Raw genomic sequence first — 22,371 nt, 5'->3', positions numbered from 1 at the left:
TGTTAAAAAAACAAACTTTATTTTCCTCATACTGTCAGCCTGAATATACCTGTATTTACCCTCTGTCTGAAACGCTCTGTTTTATTGCATTTCAACAGAATTACGTTGCTATGCAACAGTTTGGGTCCATGTTTACTTCCTGTCAGCTGATGTTATTAACATACACTGCAACAGGAAATAAACTGGGACACATTTAGAATGTTTACATTTAAAACCGTAATGGTCTAAATGTTGTATATTTCTGACATCACAAATAGACAGAAATCCTAACGGCTTGATTCAAACGCGTAATTTCTGAATATGGGCTGAGTGTGTTTCTCCATATATTGAGCGTTTTTTATAGTTCAGCAGTATTTATATAGCACTTAAACCTGCTTTATAATGTCAAAGACCTGAAAATCTCACTTTTGACAATATGGGACCTTTAAAGGGAATGATAGTGTGTCACCACTGCACCAGCACACACAAAGATAAGTCATCAGAAGTGAGCCAGTAGAGGTCATATTACATTTTAGTTTATTGCAGTTCCATATAAAATACAAAAAAAAAAATGCTTGCTGATGTGATCTTTTGTGTTTTTTTTGTGCTTAACATCCATTCTCTTTCCAAACATCTCGTGACAATGTGTAGGCGTATGTAAATAAGTACATAGTTATTTGATCACACTTATTGTATACATTAAGCACATAGAAGTACTAACTTATTTAACTTATGAAAAGCAGAAGCAGAAGGACATTAGAGAAGTTTTACGCCAGTATGCTAGTATAAGAAATATAAGAATCTGTAGCCTATAGCTTTGAAGCTCCCTGTTCATCATTTTTAAAAGGAGCACATAATAGGCTAAGCAAATTTTTGCAAAAAACAAAACAAAACAAGGACCAAGACACATATACACCGTACATTAAATAGTAGAACATACAACAAGTACTTATAAAGTGGATATGGAACATGACATTTGAAATATGTAGGCTTGATGGCTGAATGCCATTTATTTTCAGGCACCTGGTATTGTGCATGTTGGTTCACTGTCACACTGTCATGGCTTATCAGAAATACTTTGAAATTGGGGTGTTACAGAATCTTGCCTTTCAAATTTAGGTTGGGCTCTAAAAAACTTAGCTAAATAATAATAATAATGATAATACTAATAATATTACTACTAATAATAAAATAAAATAAAATAAAATAAAATAAAATAAAATAAAATAAAATAAAATAATAATTAAAAAAAACAAAAAATACAAAAATAAATAGTTAGCAGACACCTGTATCTGTTCAGGATCAAATTATTTCCATTACTCCTCTAGCAGTCTGTGAGTAATGAAGGTTATTTGGGGTCTGTACAAAAGTGTCCCACCCGACCCCGCTCTCCCCTACTGAGTTAGAGCGCCTCTGGTGGTGACGTCACATAACCGTTCAGCTTGTCACCGCTGACCGTGGATCAGTTTCATTGCGCTCATGTTCCCAGAAACATCCCTAAAACCGACCGGAGACCAGCTCAACACCATCTCTAAACACCCGCCTGCTGTGGAGGACCGCTGCATCTTCTACCGGCAACGTGGCAACACTTGAAAGTTCTACTACTACTTTCCCACATGTAACCTACAATCCGAGGACACAGTTAGACATGTGGAAACTACACAGAAAGGACTGACTTTTTTCCCCCTTGTTTGTTCGCATTAGCCTGAAGATGGACGTGATTTCCTCTTTTCCAGCCCTGTGGGACTGCAGCTGTCAGACTCCTCAGGGCGTGCTCCACTGTTTACTCCCAACAGCCTGGGATACACTTTGCAAATAAAACGGAGATGAAGGATTATGCACACCCATCCATACCCTGAATGGTATGATTTTGATTTAAAAGCATCCTTTGGTAAGTATTTTTCTCTCATTCATCATAACTTTTATGGCACTTCTGTGCAGCAACGACACATTGTTATATATGGGTGAACTTTATCCTTCTGTTATCATCATGCTGACTTGTTATCAGCTCATGTTGTGAGCTTCCTGTAAAATGATGTGGCAGTGTACTTTGACTGCATCTGGCATGTGTGAGCTGTGAGAACCCAAACAAAACATTTTTCACAGTGTGGATTTGACTTTGAAATCCTAGAGACAGAGTTGCAAACCTCCCATTATCTACACCAGGTAAGCCCGGCTGATCTTGTGTGAAGGGGGTCATCATGGATCACAGAGGTCACCAACCCCGGCCCGACTCTGCCCGTCACTCCCACAGGACGAAAGACAGAGAGGACTATTACAGGTATTCTCAGCAGGACAGCAGGGACCAGAGCTACCCACCACCCAACCCCAGAGAGAGGGACCGACAATGGGCTCAGGCGGATGCCCGCTACAAGGCTCACTTCACCAGTCCTCCTGCCAGACCGGAGCAGTATCCTCAGCAGTATCCTCAGCAGTATCCTCAGCAGAATCCTCATGGCTATGGCCATCCAGAACACCAAAGACCCCAGTCCAGGTGTGTACAGTAATGGCACCGTGCTCTCTAAAACCTATTGTCTGAATTGTTTTGTGTTATCCTGGAATTATCTCACATCGATGTTCCTTATTATTGTGCCAAATTGACTGCAACTAAACATTGGGAGGAAATTAAAAACAATTTTAGTTTGTAATCATGCAGCACAAGACAAACACAAAAGTTGTAACACTTCGTAGTATGGTGCACTGATTTGGGGACAGCGTGGTGGTGCAAAAGCCAAGGTTCTAGTAACCCATTGGGCTGAGTGCATATTAACCTTCCTGCTGTTCAGTGCATGCTGGGATACTCACCAGACACCTGTCACCCTGAGAAGGGTTAAAGGAAGTCAGGGAGGGAGCTCTATAGATCAGCACATTATGCTTTCTTCAGAAAGAAAATGAATAAATGAATGCACTGATGAAACCAGTTCTTCAATTCCAGGCATGGGTATGACTATCCACCTCACAGCCACTGGGACTACAGAGACAACTACGGTTACTATGACCACGACTACTACAGAGGACAGCACGGACGACAAGGTACAGTGATGCACAACAACACTGTGAGACTACAAAGCTTTTACTAGCAGTGTACTACACTCTGTGGATTGGTAAAACAAATAAGATGATCATTGTATGTTACTGTTATCGTTAAGATGCTGGCCAGTGGGGTCCCCAGGACTCCTCGAGAACGGGCCCTTACCATGACAGAACATACAAGCAGGAGCCTTCAGGGAGCTCCTACGCTGAGGAGTACAGGTGAGCCGCAAGATTCCATGATTTATTTTCATTTTGGGAACATTGTTGGTGGTGTGCAGCCTTTGTTGTGGTGTTTTTGCACAACAAAGAAGAATTTGAAATCATACGCGGTCATTTGTACATTCCTTTACTATAATATTATGTATAAAAATAATAATAATAAGAACTTCTTAAGAAAGTTACAAATGGTTTACAGGTAAAACAACATACTAATAAATCGCACGGAAGCAATAGAGAAACAAATAATAAAATCATAGCACACAAGGAGGACAAAAACATTTTAAAAGTAGAATAACAGTGGCAGGTGCAATGGTAAAACAGAAGAAGCATGTTAAGTATTCACAAGAACTTTCTATAATATGATGTTTTTTGAAGAGTTAAAGGAACAGTGTCTAGGACTTAAGGGGATCTATTGGCAGAAATGGAATATAATATTCATAGCTTTGTTTACTTTAGTGTATAATCACCTGAAAATAGGAATCGTGTTTTCGTTAGATTAGAATGAGCTGTTTATATCTACATAGGGAGCGGGTCCTCTTCACTGAGTCCGCCATGTTGATCCGCCATGTTTCTACAGTAGCCCAGAGCGGACAAACCAAACACTGGATCTAGAGAGAGACTTTTGCGTTTTTGCGTTGGCCACCATAGTTCTCCTTCACGCTTGGCATACGGGAGAAGTTTCAGTTGGTTGTAATCTGCAACCTCACCACTAGATGCCGCCAACTCCTACACACTGCACCTTTTAGAGAAGTTAAAGGTGCTCTATACAATATCCAGAGCATTAATATAACAGCAAACAACTATTTGCTATGTAAAGATATAGAGGATTAATATCTACCTGAGCAGAGAATGAAGTCTCTCTCCATATGTTTGTGTTGTATTCAGCAATGCTCTGCACTGCTCTTATATGGCAGTTATATTGCACATAACCCCCCCCCCCCCCCCCCCCCCCCCCCAGGTAAACACTGTTAGTCTGTCAGCAGTGTTGCCATAGTTTTCACTATTAACACCGTTAGCTACGAGCTGTCGGCTCAGCCGTTGCCATGTTGAGAGCCGTGCAGAGGCAATAGAAATGCTCCCAATCTCGCATGTAGCACCTTTAAAAATTAAGAGCGTTCCATAACCTGCAGAGGGGGACACATGCACACAGGAAGTCAACAAATCAGCAATATATTTGGGCCGATTAAAATGGATGCCTTAAAAGCCGTTTAAGGCTTTAAAACCCAACAGGAAGTCAGTTGGCATGCCATTGGCTAGCATGGGGGAATGTGAATATGTTTTCTATTTTTTTTTTTATTATTCATACAGCATTGTTCTGCACCAATTGGAGCAGGTGGAGGGAGCTCTGATAGGTAGCCTATCAGCCTAGCCTAGCAATATAAAGTAGCAAACTGTATATGTATTTCTATGAAAATGCAATATATTGTTACTTTAATTCTTTCAGGTATGACCAACAACTCCAAGATAAGACAATACTCCAAGACAACTCCCAGCAGCATTACCTCAATGACTACGAGGATAATCCCTCCAGAGACAACGAAGAGGTGTCCTCTTATTATCTGGGGACGTTAGAAAGTTCCAAAAACTCAGGGTTATCCTCCAGCAGCTACGAACTGAGTCAGTACATCAACGGAGCCGAACACAGCGAGCCTGTCCCGCAATCTGATGCAGGTGAGTAGCATACAGTTTAAAGTATTTTTCTCTCACTTCACTCAGTGTTTACCATGCCGCATGTTCCTCTGTGCTTTATATCTCCTCAGAGCATGGACCGATCCCTCAGATGTCAGCTCCTCTGAAGTACTCCATCCCTCATGCGGTTGTCAGCTTTGGGCCAGCAGGCCAGCTGATACGGGTCAGTCCCGGCCTGTCCACACAGGAGAACGCCAGCCAGCTGGAAATCCACAGTCTGGAGGTAGGTTCAACACAAGTCTGTGTTATTAGATTTTCTTCTTCTTAACCACTAGTACTAAGAAGTAAGTAAGAGCTTATTTTTTGTCTTTATGCCTGCACAGGTAATTCTGGGAGAGACAAAGGAACAGCAGGAAATGAGAAACTTCCCAGGACCTTTAACCAGGTATTGCTTTGTCATTTGTCGTGCAATTCTGTATGGAGGACCACAAGAGTCCCAAAGATAGTAATAAAGCATTTAATTGATTAATAACTAATTGTACAATAAAAATAGGGATTCATATTTATTATCAATCCATGAAAAAATGGGCTAAATTACAAAGTAATTCATTATTTGACATTTTAATGTGCAATAAAAGGTAGAATTATATAAAGAATTTACAACTTAAATATTAATCCATCAAGGAATAGTTCATATTAAAAAGATATTTACAAAAACACCATAAATCAATAAGTACTTCATTTAAAAATATTAATGAAATAAAAAAATAAATAATGGGATTTAAAAATGCAGTTTAAAAAGAGAAATAAATAACAGGATTTACAAATTGAATCATTAATGTATTTTTAAATGATGTACTTATTGACTGTTTTATGGCATTTTTTTTGTTAATCCCTTTCATTCATATTTCATTTGTGAATTCTTTATATGATTCAGTTTTTTATTGCCCATTAAAATGCCAAATAATTAATTACTTTGTAATTTAGTCAATTTATTAATAGATAAATTAATTTAGTTTGTAAACATAGACAAATTAATTAGCTTGTAATGCCAATTTGTATTGTACAATCATTTATTAATCAACTAAATGCTTTATTACTATTTCAGTTGTGGTCCTCCATTATTCTGAAACTGAAAATGCTCACCACTAAATAAATATTAAATATATAATATTTATATAATTATTAAAATCATTATTAGTCTTGTGACTAAGACTTTGAGATATTATGTTTAAAGTTCAATGTATGAATGTTGTATGTATCGTGTTTTTCATGTTTTTGAAGGGAAGATCTGCACAAAGTAGATGCTATAGAGTTTGCCCACCAGAGGTCAGTGGCCTGCATGAATGGTGACAAGCTGCATGATAAAAGCTCTGCTGCCCTCCTGTGGAAGCTACTGATCCTGCTCTGCAGACAGAATGGAGTAAGTGGATCATGTCTTGTTGTTACTTGTGGAAATATTTTTGCCAAGCACCAAACAACCATCATAGTAATTATCTTTTTTTTTCTTATACAATTATCACAAAATTTCCATTGTTGCAGCAAATGGTTGGCTCAGATATCGCCGAGCTGCTGATGCAGGGCTCACATTCAGATGGAAGCTGGGCGTCTGAGGCTCCAACACTCATCGACTTCAGTGAGGGCGCAACTGCTGAAGCACCACCTTGCACTGGAGATGATGACCTGCTCACAGGAGACTGGAGCAGCTTCGGCTCTGAGACCTCTGGGAAGGCCCTGCAGAGCTACACTCAGCTGCTGCTGGCTGGAAGAAAGAAGGTTTCTACCTTTTACAATCTCTATTCATATTTATTTAGTTCCTTTACTTAGGTAAAAATATCCTGCATTAATTTTTACTTAAGTAAAAGTACAGATTAGAAGTATTACTAAATGTACTTAAAGTATCAAAAGTAAAAGTACTCATTCTGCAGAAAATAAAATGTAGATTGCAGTTATGTAAGCTTTCCATTTTTGGTGGAACTGCTAACAACTCATAGGCATCTGAAACGTGACAAGGAGTGGAACCCCCTCTAGAAAATGCTTTTGTGTAAGGGGTCATAAGCCAAAAAGGCTGGGAACCACTGGTTTAATCTTTAACAGTGCATTGTATTTTAGGCTTGTCATATGTTTTTAATGTAAAATCTTAATCAGAAAAGTACTGCTGTCAAATAATCCATCTGAAATGTAGTGAAGGAAAAGTATAAAGTTGCATAAAAAATACTCAAGTTAAATACAGGTACTGCAAAATTGTACTTACTTGCTTAAGTACTAAGTGTACTTAGTTACTTTTCATCACTGGCAATCTCAGCGTTACTCCAGGGTAGGATATAAATACAGTATGTACTCAAATGATAATCTGCATACGATTAAATGTGCTAAACGTGAAATTGGGAGCATATCTATTGCCTCCACATGGCTCCCAACATGGCGATGGCTGAACCCGGCGGTTCGCAGCTAACGGTGCTAACAGTGCAAACAATGGCAAAAGTGCTGACAGAGCTAACAGTGTTAAAGTGGGGCGCGGGGGAGGGGGGACCGGAGGGTGGGCGCTACGCTTCTGCGACGCCGCCGTCGGTCTGGACAGCGTTATCAGCTGTAACCGCCGTATGAGAGCAATGCAGGGTGGCGGCCATTAGAGTGACTTCTTTCTCTGCTCAGGTAGACATTACTCCTCTATATCTTTACATAGCAAATAGTTGTGTGCTGCTATATTAATGCTCTGGATATCGTATAGAGCACCTTTGAATAATTTATCAGGCACCTGTTAAGACACACCCTTTAACTGCTCGGTCCAAAGCTTTGCGTTACATCTTCATACTAGTTGCCATGGATGTCATACTGTGTTGGGATCTGAGTGTTTGTCGCCTCACACTTTCCCGTGTGGTTTCCAGGAGGCCTTGGAGTCAGCTATGAGCAGCGGCCTGTGGGGACATGCACTTTTTCTGGCCAGCAAAATGGACAACAGGTCCTACACCAATGTGCTGAACAGGTGAGAAACGCAAAGTCATCTGAGACACGACAGCTGCAAGAAATCTGTATCCAACTCTACACATGAGCGGTAATTAGTGAGGAAATTCTCCCTCTGACTACATGTAGATTCTTATGATCCGCTTTAAACTTGTGTTACAGCTACAAGGAAATGTGGCCACTATTTCTGTCACTTGTATTAGGAGTATATCCTCAGTTTACCGAGTGTGTTTTAGCCAAGCCTACGGGAACGCGGCTGGGCCGTTAAGCATTTTGGCATAGTGGTCGCACGGGGTGTTGGAACTTCACAAAGGAGCGGCTGTATAAACAGTCAATACATTTTTCAAAATTACTTTTTTATTATCAGGATTTGATCCAATAACACCATGATGATATGCAAACAGAGGCTTTTTTGGCACATGTGCCTTGTGAGCAACTTTTATAGGGATTAATCTTTGAACGAGGTGTCTAGTTCTCCCTAACAGATCCAGAGTTTTATCTATGATAAATGGCTGTAGGCATGGCAATGTCAGTCTGTCAGTCTGTCAGTTGGTCTGTTGGTCCACCCTTTTGGTCAAGACTGAACTAAACTATTGGATGGATTGCCATGACCTTTTATACAGACATTCATGGTCCCCATAGAATGAATCCTAATGACTATGGTGATCCCCTGACTTTTTCCTCTAGCGCCACCATGAGGTGGACATTTGTGGCAGATATTCGTGTTCCTCTGATGAACTGTAATAACTTTGATGACTTCCTCCGACTTGACATCTAGCGTCATTATCAGATCAAAATCCCAAACTTTGTTTTATGACCAAATACCTGCAAAACTAGTGACATTCCCATCAGCCTCAGCTGCACTTTGCGTATAGTTCTAATTAGCAAAAATGGTGAACATGGTAGACATTGTAGATATGAGCATGTTACAGTAGCATGCTGACATTAGCAATTACCCCAAAGCTCCACTGTGCCAACAGTAAGTAGAGCCAATAGACTGTATATAAAGATGGACGACGCGTCTCCTCTTCTTCCCACTATACAAAAGTGAAGCCAAAAAATCCCGAATACGAGAGCTGCCATCTTTGAGATTTAAAGCCAAATCATGACATCTCACCCCCTTTTTATAGCATCAATAACTAATTAAAACCAAACTTATCCCGGAAATGAACATTTGAATATACATCAGCATGATAAGAACTACCTAAAATGACAAAAACATATCTGACGTGAAATTAGGTAATAATTAGCAAGTAACCTATTTGAAATTTCTTTGGAATTACTGCCAAATTACCCCAATATTTACCTCAAAATTTATCGGAAATTACTTTATTATAAACATTATTTAATAATTATATGCTAAAATAGCATATAATCGTTAAAACACGTCCCTTATGCCTGAGAAGCGGCTGTGCACTGCTCTTCATCGGAGGTGGAAAACCAAAACTAATAGAAAACATTTCTGATCAGACACAAATCTCACCATTGTGTTACTTATTGTCTACACAAATGTAACCTGGTTGCTAAAGTAATGATTCAGGGAGTTTTTTAAGAAATTTCAAATAAGTTATTTGCTAATTATTATCTATTTATCAGCAGACATGGAAATAAAGCATATCAATTAACTTTGTATTCTTTTCCTGGAAATGTATTAAATAAATTATCAGCTGTTGGGAAATAGCGGAATATAATTATTAAATTATGTTTATAATAAAGTAATTTTCGATACATTTTGAGGTAAATATTGGGGTAATTTGGCAGTAATTGCAAAGAAATATCAAATAGGTTACTTGCTAATTATCAACTAATTACCATGAAATTTGCGGACCTGTAAAATGAAGTGTTACCGGCGGGACTTATGACCTATGACCTATGACCTACTTCAGCCAGCCACCAGGGGGCGATCGAGATGTTTTCGCTTCACTTTTGGGGAGCTGTCATTCGTCCATCTTTATATACAGTCTATGGTACAGCCTCACAGAGCCGTTTTGTTAATTTGTGGAATGTAACATTATTGTGCCATTTTCTTGTACAAATATGTATTTGACATTTTTATGGGAGTAATGGCACCTTCAATCAATATTTCCCTGTACTGAACTGATGCTAAGATTATTCAGTAATGAAGAAAAATCAACAAATTGCATTACTATAGCATTTGCCTTCAGTCAGACTAAGGGATGAAGTATCACTAATTAAATAGGCTACTTGTGACTCGTGTAGCACATGGCACATCCACTCTGTCCAAAAAGTCCCCTGGCTTTCACACCCCTGTGTCCAAAAATAATTATCTCAATTTAGAATCTGCGCAAGGTAGGTATAGTTATGAAAACAAGAAGAAATCCGACCTCTGGAACACTTTAAAACGGCTTCCTGTTTGTGAATATTTTCAAAATAAAAGAATTTTTTTTTTTCATGCATGAGGCAATAGATATGATGTAGTTTGTTAATCAGTGATATTTCTAACATGCATTTGTCAATTAGGCAAAGGTGGAAACTTAATAAAGAGATAATGATTCATTATTTCTGTGAGCTCACAAAAAGCCATTACTCCCTACCTTGTTTTCCAGAGCTTATCTCGGCTTCTGGGTTATTTATAATTTGGAGAGGGTAGCAGTACATAACAGACCATTAACACTTTCCTGTAGAGTGTAAATAATCTTGCTTGACATACGATACGATCCAAGTTTTTTCAGCACCGCAAAAGTCACCGAGATTTTGCTGAGTGACATTAGGAGAAATGATTGCACTCTGCCACTAAACTACAGTTTCTGTGAACTATTTCTCATGTAACCCAATCCATTTTTACAGACTATTTTTGCATCAGAAGTACGTCCCACAGCAGCACATGTCACTAGAGGAATGTCTGGGGGGTGGGTAGAGAGCAAGGCTGTTTTTTATTTGTGATTGACACCAGCATGGTATACCACTTCTGTACAGAGTAGCAGCAGGGGTGATCTTTAACAGAGATGCATTTTGTTTTACTACACTATCTCTTCTTCTAGTATGTAATAAAAGCCTGGCTTAAAGCAGCAGTGGGTAGAATAGAGCAAATATGATTTTTAAAAAAAGTTATTTTACAGTATATTATACAGTAGTGCATGAGACCGGTAATCTGAAAAAGATCATGTGTCTCTTTGTCCTCCGGTGCTCCTAATGGCATCTGCAAGATTTCACAGTCTGGAGTCAAACAACCAATCAGAGCTGAGCTGGAGTCAGCTGTTCAGCTTCTGTCTATGAGAGCCCAGAGTCAATAACTCGCAAACTTCGATCAAACGGTCAAACTAGACCTCGCCTCAAATGTTTTCAGAAACATCTTGTAGTGCACGGTTTAGCTGTAAAATAAGAAAGTTTGTGACCCGGCAGCCATGTTGAGAACAGCTGAGGAAGTACCAACCAAGCACCGCCCACCAGCCGGAGCACAGCCAATAAGAATGCTCACTAGAAACACTCTCTCTGAAATGACCTGTGATTGGTCAAAGTCCTCCATCATGGGCTAGATTTTTTAAAGCCTGAAAACAGAGCCATGGGGAGGTGCAGAAGTCTGAATTACAATATGCTGAAAGGTTATTGTGGAATTTTTGCTCAATGATGCCAAAAATATTCTGCCTACTGAAGCTTTAAGGGTACAGTGTGTCGGATTTGGTGGCATCTAGTGGTGTGGTTGCAGATTGCAACCGACTGAGTACCCCTCTGCTCACTCTTTCCTTTCCAAGACTGCGGTAACGTGAGCCGCCAAGTACAAAACTGTGCAAACGCTGTTCGCCTCACTCAGAGGCCAACGGCGTCGAAGAACTATGGTAGCCTTCAGGTAATGTAAAAACACGAAGGGCTCTCTCTGGAGCCAGTGTTTGGTTTGTCCGTTCTGAACTAATGTAGAAACATGGCAGAGCAACATGGTGGAGTCCGTGAAGAGGACCCGCTCCCTATGTAGATATGAAGGGCTCATTCTAAGCTAGCGAAAACACAATGATTCTTAGTTTGAGGTGATTATACACTCATGAAAACATGGTTATTATATTCCATTTCTGCTAATACATCCCCTGAAATGTTACACACTGTTCCTTTAAGATGTGCAATGAGACAACTGCTCTTTTGGCAGGTTTACGGGCCAGCTAACGGCCAGTGATCCCCTCCAGACTCTCTTCCACATGCTGACTGGGAGAATCCCTGCTGTAGCCGTGGTAAAACATCCAGAACCTATTCACACATCCCAATTGACACAATTGCAGTTATTGTAAAGACGTCATTATCCAATAAGAGTCTTGATTTTGATGCTGTGTGCCCAGTGCTGTGGAAATGAAAAATGGGGAGACTGGAGGCCCCATCTGGCTGTGATGCTCTCCAATGAGACAGGAGATCCTGCCGTCCAACAGAAGGCCATCGTCACCATGGGAGACACACTTGGTATGTACGCACTGGACTGACAGGTTGTAATGTTATTTCTGTGCAGAAATGTACAAGCTGGTTGTTTTGTGTTTCTTCCCCATGCAGCCTCCAAAGGCCTTTTACATGCCGCCCATGTGTGCTACATGACAGCCGGTGTTCCCTTTGGGGTTTTCACGCAGAAGGCAGAGAGACTGGTGCTTCTGGGCAGCAGCCACAGGTGAGCTGTGCTTGCTCTTTGATGCCATTTAGCTGCCATTTCTATAAAAGAAATATAATTATAAGAAATTAGCACAAGGCAAGGCAGGTAAATGTCTTTCAGTGCTCTTATTTTAATCTTTAACCTCTTTTACCTGACGAAACCCGGTACCTTGTTTGGCTGTGTTGTGTGTTAAAACACTGCCTTAAAAAACTTCATAAAATGCTCTGGTAGTCTTTTTTTTGTTTGTTTCTAAGAGACGAAGCCTTAACGCTATTAAAACAACACTCCAAGTGTATTTTGTCCAAACAATGTCTGTTTGGCAATGATTTCAATATTTTAGTTACAAAATCAAAGCACGAGAAATTGTTTTTTTTACCGTTTTTATATTGAATGTACAAACTTGACTTTGGATTATTTTTTGTTATCTTATTTACATTGTTATTGATCTTATTTGTTATTTTATGTTATAATAAAACTACTCCATTTGGAGTCAAATTTATACAATTTAGTTGTTTTTGTATTGATTTTATACTGTGCACAATGGTAAAATCTGTTGATGCACAGGGTAAATGTCTTGGCCAAAGGCTCCATTGTGTGCACATAGCCTCCTGTAGTGGATATCAATAGTATTTTATAGCCAGATTCCCTTTCAAGAGGTAAAAAAAACAACATTTGGCACACTTTGGGTATCCAAGTGGCCAAACGGAGAGTCCACCCGGTCCTATCCTTACTAAAACCTTAGTAGAATCTATGTTCTTTGTGTTAGTTATATCTGTTTTGGCACAGTTGTAGTCAGGTAGTTGCTGAATGAATTCAGTGGCATCTTTGTGCATGGCATCATTGCTATAATGGTGTTATCCACTGTCTAATCAAGAAAACATTTTAGGCGAGCATAAAAATGCAAATTTTTCCTTTGGTCCACCACAATTTACTCAGGCATAGTAACAGTGGGGGTGACACTGGGGATGAATTCTCTGAGGTCTTACCTATCCATAGAGACCAAGATCATGCATATAGACCTGGTAGTTGTGGAGCTATTCTTGATTTATTTTGGGTACATCTGTCTAGGTGAACCTCACCTTCCAGCACCCTAGGGCTTAGTTTTTGTGTGTTTGCTGAGATGACCTTGCTTAAGTTTGGTTTGCTGTATCCTCTCCTCTCCTTCAGACAATCCTTTGAATACTTTGCCACGAATCTTGCCATCCAGTGCACTGAATTGTATGAGTACTGCCAGAAACTTGGGGGCAAATGCCTGTCAATACCATCCTTTCAGGTAGCTCCCATTTACATCAGATCACACTGCTTTTCTACAAACATTTTTTTTTATAAATAATATTATTCTCATATGCAGTAGTAATTAAATAAATCAGATAAATACTAAATACTGCTGCGTTGTGTTCAGGTGTATAAGTTCCTGTACGCCAGTCGACTGCTGGACAGTGGGCTGGCATCTCAGGCCTTCCATTACTGCGAGGTGGTGGGACAGGTGATCCTCAGGCTGAGGGAGCCTCTCTTTGTGCTGACTGGAGAGCTTATAAAGGTATTCACACATCCTCCTATACACTCATACATACATGCATATTATGTGTTAAACATTTGAGTACTGTACCAAAGTGACACGCTGTATATCGATTACATTCTACATAAATGTACTGTATGTACGTGTCCTCTTTTCTGCAGCTGTCAGACAGGCTGAGACACTCTGAGGGTCAATTCAGTGAAACAGGTGTTAGTGGAGCCGGGCAGGAACCCGACTGGCTCAAACAGCTCCGCGCTAGGTACCACAGTTTACAGGTGAGTGCTCCATGGCGTTCATATGAGAAAAAATGTCTAATCTTAAAGAAAAATAAGATTTTTTTTTAGCTGATTAGGAATTCAGGATTAACAGGAATCTGTTAATGTTAAGAAACTAGCTAAAGTACACTAGATTTTAAAAAGGATCCAACCGAAATACCCAGCCCAGTGTTGCCAACTCATTTCCAATGAAAGTAGGTCGCAGCACTAGCTCCAAGAGTCCCTAAATCTAAAGAGAAAGTCATCAAGTCTGAACAAACATGGCTATTGTTAGAACTCACAGCTGTCAAGATAGCAGCTTGTGGAAGACTCTGGTGACGCGCAATGAGTACACAAGCAGAGTGTGCGCGGGTAGATCATTAGGTAGGTCAAAGTCCAAAGGCAGGTAGCCCAAATCATTTCATTTGGGCCGAATGAAATGATTGGACGGGTTTATTACAGTCCTGCTACAGCCACAGATTTTATTTTTATTTTTGTCAGAGATTTATTGATTGCTGTCGGGATGTAAGAATTTAAAAAAAAAAAAATGTTGTTATAAAAAAATATTTCTAAAATCTTTTCCAACCCTACCTTTAAAGTGGAGATGAAGCAGTCAACCAAGTTAGTTTATGAATGGATTGTTTTGTCCTTGGTTTTAACATTGTAAAACTCATCTTTACATCCAGGAACAATACAATAGTGTCCCCCTTTTGTTTTCTTCTGTCCCGTGTCTCCTCAGTCTTTCACGGTCTCTACTGTTGTGTGTCTTTCTACTGTTGTGTCTCCGTAACTCAGCCGAGCCAATCATTCTTGTGACGTCACAGGCTAGAGTACGGCAACATGGCGGCATTCTTGCCACGAAAGATAAAACAAAGCTTCTCTTTTCTTTTAAATGCTTTCATTTGTCATGTTTGTTACATAATTGTTCATTTGAGTGGAAATCCATTCAGTAAACCAGCTTAACTTGGTTGACTGCTTCATCTCCACTTTAAATTTGGTGCAGATTCATGTCACCGTCAGGAGGAATTGTAATAACTTTGATGATCTCTTAACTTTTCATCTAGCGCTATCATCAGGTCAAAATTTCTTTGTTATAATGACCAAATACCTGCAAAACTAATGATATTCCCATCAGCCTCAGCTGTACTTTTGTGTTTAGTGCTAAGTAGCAAATGTTAGCAACATGCTAATGGTGAACATCGTAAACATTATACCTGCTAATCATCCGCACGAAAGCATTGTCATTGTGAGCATGTTAGCATGCTGGCATTAGCATTTAGCTCAAAATACTGTTGTGTCTAAGTGCAGCCCAGTGGGCTACCTTTGGGTCTGAAAAGTGAAGCAAATGTGGAAGTGTCTTAAACTTGCATTCTTTCTAATAGCCAGCAGGGGGCGACTCCTCTGGTTGCAAAAAGAAGTCTGATTGTATAGAAGTCTATGAGAAAATGAGCCTACTTCTCACTTCTCACATTGTAAACAGGAGTTATGATGTCAATCGCTAGTTTCAAGTCTTCTTCAATACAGCATGATGTTCATTTAGTAAATTATGGTCCCATTTAGAGTCAAATAGACCATAAAGCAGGGTATGCTTTAGGGCGTGGTTACCTTGTGAATGACAGGTCGCTACTATGGCGTTGTCCGGTCGGGGAGTTGTCCGTGTTTTCATCGTAGAACTTTAACCCTTTCACAGTGTGTTTTCAGTCCATGAAAGTTAATTATAACCTTTTTGGTCACCCAAGAAATGTCTTATTTAGCATTCGGTTGTACTTAGCTCCACCCCTTAGTGTCACTTCTGGTTGCAAATAACCAAGATGGCGACGGCCAAAATGCCGAACTCGAGGCTTCAAAACGGCAGTCAACGAACCAATGGGTGACGTCTCACTGACTATGTCCACTTCTGATATACAGTCTATAGTACAGCCTCACAGAGCCACTGAGAGAGACTCTTGTTTGTCTTGTTTACAGTAAATCATATAAGTGATGTCTACATTTCTTATTTTACTCAGATGGGGAATTACGACTGTACTGAAACATACCAGCCACCTCCTGAGGGAAGTGCTCTGGCCCATGAGGATGGCAAGGTCTTCTCAGGTCATTTTCTATCCTCTCATTACTTCACATGATGCACTGTGTGGCCTGTTTCTCACTAGAGAGCAGTGTCTAATAATAATAATACTCTAAGGATATTTCTGAATGTTGCTTTCATTTTTATTTTTCTACAGAATCGGACTTGGATGACCTAAACCGAGACATCCAGAGTCCAGAGCCTGAACTCCTGTATTACAGAGTCACTGAGGACCAAGAAAACCTTGTGCATCAAGTTGAAGGAATCACAGAGGAAATGAAGGCATTGTCGTGGGACGTTAGCGGAGCTCAGAACTGGTACAAAATGTGCAGCAACACGCCTTATTCATGTCTGCCCGGAGGAAAACCATTACTGCACATGTGATATCCTAATAGACCATTATGTCACTGTCTCCCTGTTGCTTGTCTAGGCCACATGCCAATTCTCCGTTGCCAGTAACGCCGGTTTATGCTCCCCCAGTGTCCGCAGTGGCCGCGAGCCAAGCCTTCAGTTATCATAACACAGATAGTTCTGAAGTCAGAACGGCTTCGCCACATTGTCCTCTGAGTAATGCGCCATCAGCAGCAGAGGGTGAGAATCTAATGTTAGATCATTCCTTTCTCTGTTCAGATATGTACTACGGGCTGTGGGGGAGTCCGATGGTGTGTGATGTTTTGATTTCATTTGCTTCTACAGGAGCCGGGTTGTACTCTGGAGCAGGCACAGTGAGTGATCTTTGTAATGTTCTGTTCTGATAGAAAAGCAAAGAACACAAAGTTGATCTGATGTCACTTTTGTCATCTTTTTCTGGATTTATATTTCTAAAATTAAATTCTTTACAAAAAATGTCAGTTCTCCAACTCGTGGGGGCCAGGGACCCCTCACAGGGGAGAACATTTTCCAATCGTAACAATTAATCGTAATCAACAATTGTAATCAAGCATATGCTTGGTACCATTTGTACTCTTAGCCACTGGAACTATTTGTTTTGTAAAAAAATGTAATTTATTTTTATTTATTACACGGCTTTGTTGAATACTCGATTCTGATTGGTTAATCACAGCGTTCTATGATCTGTTATTTCTTTATAGCAGACCGTTGCTATGTATAGCAGACTGTTGCTATGTATAGCAGACTGTTGCTATGTATAACAGACCGTTGCTATGGGCACAGTTCTGAAGTTGGACTCTGGCGGACCATTTTTGTGTCAAATTATTGATTTCTTATGTAAGTAGCCGTGTAATAAGCAGGATAATGTACAGTTAGCAGGTCATTGTTGTGAAATAAACCCCTTCGGGGCTTTGGGTCGAGGTGCTGCATCACCCATCTCGTGCTCGTTGAACATTATCCCTTACATAGTTATCACAAAGCGCTTTTCATATAGAGCAGGTCTAGACGTTACTCTATAATTTAGAGACCTAACATAAATACTTCAGACCTGTTTCATAGTGATAAACAGAAACAAATGGTGCAAATGGTCTCCATCTGTAGATATGTAGTTTTTAATGATACACCACAATTTTTCTAATTTATAGCAAAATTATTTCGTGGACCCCCTGGGGGTCCGTGGCACTCCACTTTGAGAATCACTTATATAGAGCATTGGTAAAAGTTTCCACAAAGTTACCTGGATGTATGTCTGTCTTTGCCTTTGAAGATGGGAGTTCAGATGCTGGAAGTCAACTTCAGTCAGCAGGGGCGAAGCCAGCAGAGCATCCCGCAAGGTTTAGAGGCCTCCGAGCAGACCAGCGAGCCTCCTAAACAGGTGGGCGGGTCATACTGATACGTGTTAAAACTACATTAAAGTCCTTTGACAATGGTCTCATTTTCTGTGTTTTCTGCAGGACAACAAGGCCGGATGGTTCAGTGGTTGGTTCAAATCAAAACCCAAAGATGCTCAAAAGGAGAGTTCAGAGCAGAGAAGCCCAGCTCAGATGGTAAGAGTCCAGTAAATATACATTATACTGTTCCGTTTCAATTTGGTAATGTAACGTATACTGAATATTGTTGTATGTTTTCTCAGGAGCTACCACCGACTACTGGCTTCTGTCCTCCTCCCCCGCCTCCCATCGTCTCTCCTGGCATGTTTCCAACTCAGCCTTCCTCTGCTGGGATCAACCCCTTTTCAAGGAAAGCAGGTAAATGATTTTAACTAGGGCTGTCAATCGATTAAAATTTTCAATCGCGATTAATCGCATGATTGTCCATAGTTAATAACGTTTTTTTATCTGTTCAAAATGTACTTTAGAGGGAGATTTGTCAAGTTTTTAATACTCTTATAAACATGGGAGTGGCCAAATAGGCTTGCTTTATGCAATGTATGTAGATATGTATTATTAGAAATCAATTAACAACACAAAACAATGACAAATATTGTCCAGAAACCCTCACAGGTACTGCATTTAGCATAAAAATATGCTCAAATCATAACATGGCAAACTGCAGCCCAACAGGTAACAACAGCTGTCAGTGTGTCAGTGTGCTGACTTGACTATGACATGCCCCCAAACTGCATGTGATTATCATAAAGTGATTGCTACCAATTGATTCCTTAGATTTTCAAGTTACATATGATACCGGTATATTTACTCTAGCTTTAAAACTGAGCTGGCTACAACCTAAAGTTGTGTTAATGCGTTAAAGAAATTAGTGGCATTAAAAAAAATGGTGTTAACGTGCTATCACGTTAATTTTATATATATTTTTTTAGATTTCAACTCTCCAAGTCATAAATATAATGCCATGTTCCACATTCTTCATATGTTATGTGAGATTTCTGAGATCACTGGCCCTCTAGAGGAGCCGAGTTCCTCCTGCATCGCTGCCATTAACACATTTGTTGACCGGCGTGTCCGATTTCGTATTTGGGCTAAAATACAGTCATGATATGCAGCTTACATATTTTTTTTGGCCACCACTGATGACATTTTACCTACATGAAGCAATGCAAATGTGATCTATTCTATAAATATCCGTGTCTTCTTCATAGGCCAGCAGCTGGGGTAGAAGCTGTCAAGACCACTATCCTCTATCACAGGTAATTAAGTTACTATAATAACATATACAGTATCTGTACCATATTAAAAGAATTCACATTCATTTAAATTGTTTGTGTTTGTAGGATCACTGACATTACTAGAATCAAAGTTGGAGGATCTTTGCCCCCGGCCCATATTTATTTTCACAGGGTGTCCTTTCAAACCCCCACAGCCTGCTCACCATCATGTTGCATATTAGATACAGAAATACTCTGGATGGAGCGTCAAAGTAACTCATATTGCAGCGTGAGAAACAGCTGAGATGCACTCTCTTGAAGCTGACAGCAGGGAAATTACCAGTGGCTGCAGGACATATTTTTGGGAAGGGATATCCTAATTGACCCCAATAACCATTTATGTACCGTATGAGAGATTTGACCAGGACCGTCGATGCCAGCGACACGGAGCGACTTTGACCACCTACATAACTGCCCGCTGAGTATGTCATCAGACTCTCACTGCTCAATGAGTATCCGTGGGTGCTATATGCTGCAAGAGAATTAGCTAAATTTAAGTTAAAAGTATAAAATCCATCCATGCATCATCTTTTTATGATCAAATATCTATGCACTTAAAGGGACTCTATGTAAGAATCAGAAATTGTTTGTTTAACAGTGACACCTGTGGCGTTAAGTCAACGACAGTTGGCCTCCTGTCGCTCCCGCTTGTGCTTGCACTACCGACACACATGAGACTGAAGATGATTGACAGGCATCCTGTTAATTAACGTTAGCAACATTAGCAAGCTAAAACCACAATATCACTATATATTTCACATGCTCTGCAGTAATGTTAGCACACCAAATGAAGGTCCCTCCATGAATCGAAGGCCCGGCCGATGTTGATCCCAGTGTTAACTTTTCCTGCATCAGCCTGTATAACTTTGGTGTTTTGTGCTTCCGTGGAGTTTGTGTTGGAGGCTGAGTTGTGTTGGGGGATGGTCGTTTGTTAGCGTTAGCGGACTCCATTTCTAACCGAACGATAGCTATGGTTCCACACTGTAGCGGAGCTGAAGGCTCTCTAAAGGCACTCTCACGCGTGCATGGCGTCATATCCGTTGGATTTTCCCGGAAAAACGGGTCCGGGTTCTTCACATTAAAAGCGGTTTACAGGCTGATAGAGGAAACAAACCCAGAAAGTCGCGGAAGGTCTCATTTTGTAGGTTAGGTTACAACCTGTTCACACATCTGCAATAAAACACGTTTATACATGTACAAACTTTCATACAGTCCCTTTAAAAACAATTATCCAATAATTAAAAGCACATTCAAACATTTATGAGATGCAAACTAAACTGTAATCCAATGCTGTGGTTATTTATTAGCATCACAGAACCCATTTTTAATCTTCCAAGCTGAGTAAGCAGAAATTGTAGTCTGACTCTGCAAGGCTGGTAAATTATGGCACAATGTTTGTGAATTATCTGATCATGTTTCCCATCTGTAGAGGGAATACTTTGAAATATATACAAGACATATGCAGGAAAAAATTGAGCTGTCACGCTGCTAAGATGGATGATACCACATGGTGTGAGGGGGGGGGGGGCTGGGAAAGACCTATGCCAGGCAAACATCCAACATGCCCTACACCCCCATAAACAAACAGCCAGTAGACATTTCTAGGATTCAACTGTGTATATGCGGTGATGTTTGCCTTCAACTGAGAATGAGCTTTATTAACAGCCTTATTATGTAAATGTTTGTGTGATGACAAAGTTAGCGTACTCTCTTTAAAATGTATATAAAGCACACAGTAATATATGCTCTTGGAGTACATTTTTAGAACAAACTTTTTATTACTGTCACCTTGTAAACATGTTTTGATTTTTTACTTCTGTCATATGTGCTTGATGTATTACAGTTTATGTTGATGCTTTTTTTGTACCTCTGTACCAGCACATTCTATGGTTTAATTACCAGTTTATTAGTGCAATTTTGAATAAAAATATCTTGCCAAGAAATATCTAGGATTCCAAATGGGGCCTCTCACTTAATGTAGAGCAAGTGACAACGCGGCAGGTGCCGGCTCCTTTTACGATTAGTCGGCAGTAGCCAAGTGTAACGGGGACATGCTGGCCTGGGAATCGAGTGCACAGACACACAAACAACCAGCCAGGATGTGAGTCGCTGCTTACCGCCTGCCAGTAATATGTCGGAGCATGAACGGATTTAGAATGGATAGCTTTATGGAAAAACGGCATCCAAAAAATCTCTCCAAAAAGTGAAATTCTGAGTAGAGATACAGGCCTTTTCCTCTTTAGGCAAATGCGTAACTTCTTGTCAAGTCATTCACCAATTTCTTTTCTGACTTTGTTGCATAAATGTGATGTGTCCTTATTGTTTTAAATGATTCCTTAGAGAGCAAACATTATAAGTAAAATAAATAAATACAATTAAAAGGGCTAATTTTGAAATTAACATTTGGTTAAAAAACGTTTATTGAGACTCATCTTCAGACATATTTTTAACACTACAGATACAATGTTGTTTCCCTTTTAGAGCTGAAGCTCCTACATGCTGACGTTCTAAAGACCCTCTTGCAAACCTAACATGCTTGTTGTGCTTGCCAATGTGATTAAAAAAGAGCCATAGATTTACACTTGGCATTACATGCATACTGAAATGACATTTAACATAACACATTTAAAGACCCTCCTGCCTGGAAATAGCTGTACTGCTTAACACAATACTGAATAGGAAGCGTCATGAAGATAATTTAAAAAAAGCAACGACTGACTGATTAGCTAGCTTTCCTGAACCACTCAAACTCTTCTGGTCTATTAATGTGGTCACAGTGATGTGTCTCAGGAGGTACGACTGGCTTATGGCCATGTTTGAGCGCTTCTGTTGCAGCTATTGCTGCTTGTGCGTCAAGAAAAAGTGCAGCATTCAGAACTGTCTGCAACTCACCGAACATTAAAAACAGTCTGCACCTGAGAATAAGTAAAGTATTGATGTATCTGTTATTTTTTACATGAATGGCAACATTAAGCTGCCCCTCTATCTGTCAGGACGATATAATGTACCAGCTTCCCCTGGGCATCAAAGCTGTCATCTACTCTATCTTTGGCTTGATGCTAAAGTTGG

At 40.0% G+C, this 22,371-nt stretch overlaps 1 protein-coding gene across 4 annotated transcripts; it reads left to right on the top strand.

Moving 5' to 3' along the window:
- Nucleotides 1–1,733: 1,733 nt before the first annotated feature.
- Nucleotides 1,734–21,247, top strand: sec16b (SEC16 homolog B, endoplasmic reticulum export factor). 4 transcript variants are annotated; one of them, XM_074636430.1, is made up of 25 exons: nt 1,734–1,870; nt 2,146–2,473; nt 2,915–3,012; nt 3,129–3,231; nt 4,676–4,902; nt 4,992–5,143; nt 5,244–5,305; nt 6,145–6,283; nt 6,403–6,636; nt 7,749–7,846; nt 11,924–12,005; nt 12,111–12,228; nt 12,316–12,427; nt 13,577–13,682; nt 13,812–13,949; nt 14,090–14,203; nt 16,189–16,273; nt 16,405–16,564; nt 16,678–16,838; nt 16,944–16,972; nt 17,905–18,012; nt 18,092–18,184; nt 18,271–18,385; nt 19,237–19,284; nt 19,369–21,247. In XM_074636430.1, exons 2-24 carry the CDS (start codon nt 2,181–2,183, stop codon nt 19,251–19,253), a joined length of 2,844 nt encoding a protein of 947 aa, XP_074492531.1. In that variant the 5' UTR covers nt 1,734–1,870; nt 2,146–2,180; the 3' UTR covers nt 19,254–19,284; nt 19,369–21,247. The 4 variants fall into 4 exon arrangements, with proteins under 4 accessions (XP_074492531.1, XP_074492533.1, XP_074492532.1 ...); XM_074636432.1 differs by having other exon boundaries at nt 19,435–19,705; XM_074636431.1 differs by lacking the exon at nt 1,734–1,870 and having other exon boundaries at nt 2,014–2,473.
- Nucleotides 21,248–22,371: the final 1,124 nt, after the last annotated feature.

This window comes from Sebastes fasciatus, chromosome 5 (genome assembly GCF_043250625.1).
Source record: "Sebastes fasciatus isolate fSebFas1 chromosome 5, fSebFas1.pri, whole genome shotgun sequence".
NCBI lineage: Eukaryota > Metazoa > Chordata > Actinopteri > Perciformes > Sebastidae > Sebastes > Sebastes fasciatus.
Note: the sequence above shows the minus strand (reverse complement) of the source record. Positions and strands in the feature narration are given on the sequence as shown.

Bases quoted from the DNA above. Each gene is read 5' to 3' on its own strand.
- sec16b (XM_074636430.1), top strand. From the start codon at position 2,181: ATGGATCACAGAGGTCACCAACCCCGGCCCGACTCTGCCCGTCACTCC. The intron at 3,232-4,675 runs GTGAGCCGCAAG...TAATTCTTTCAG, and splicing joins TCCTACGCTGAGGAGTACAG to GTATGACCAACAACTCCAAG. The intron at 12,229-12,315 runs GTATGTACGCAC...TTCCCCATGCAG, and splicing joins CACCATGGGAGACACACTTG to CCTCCAAAGGCCTTTTACAT.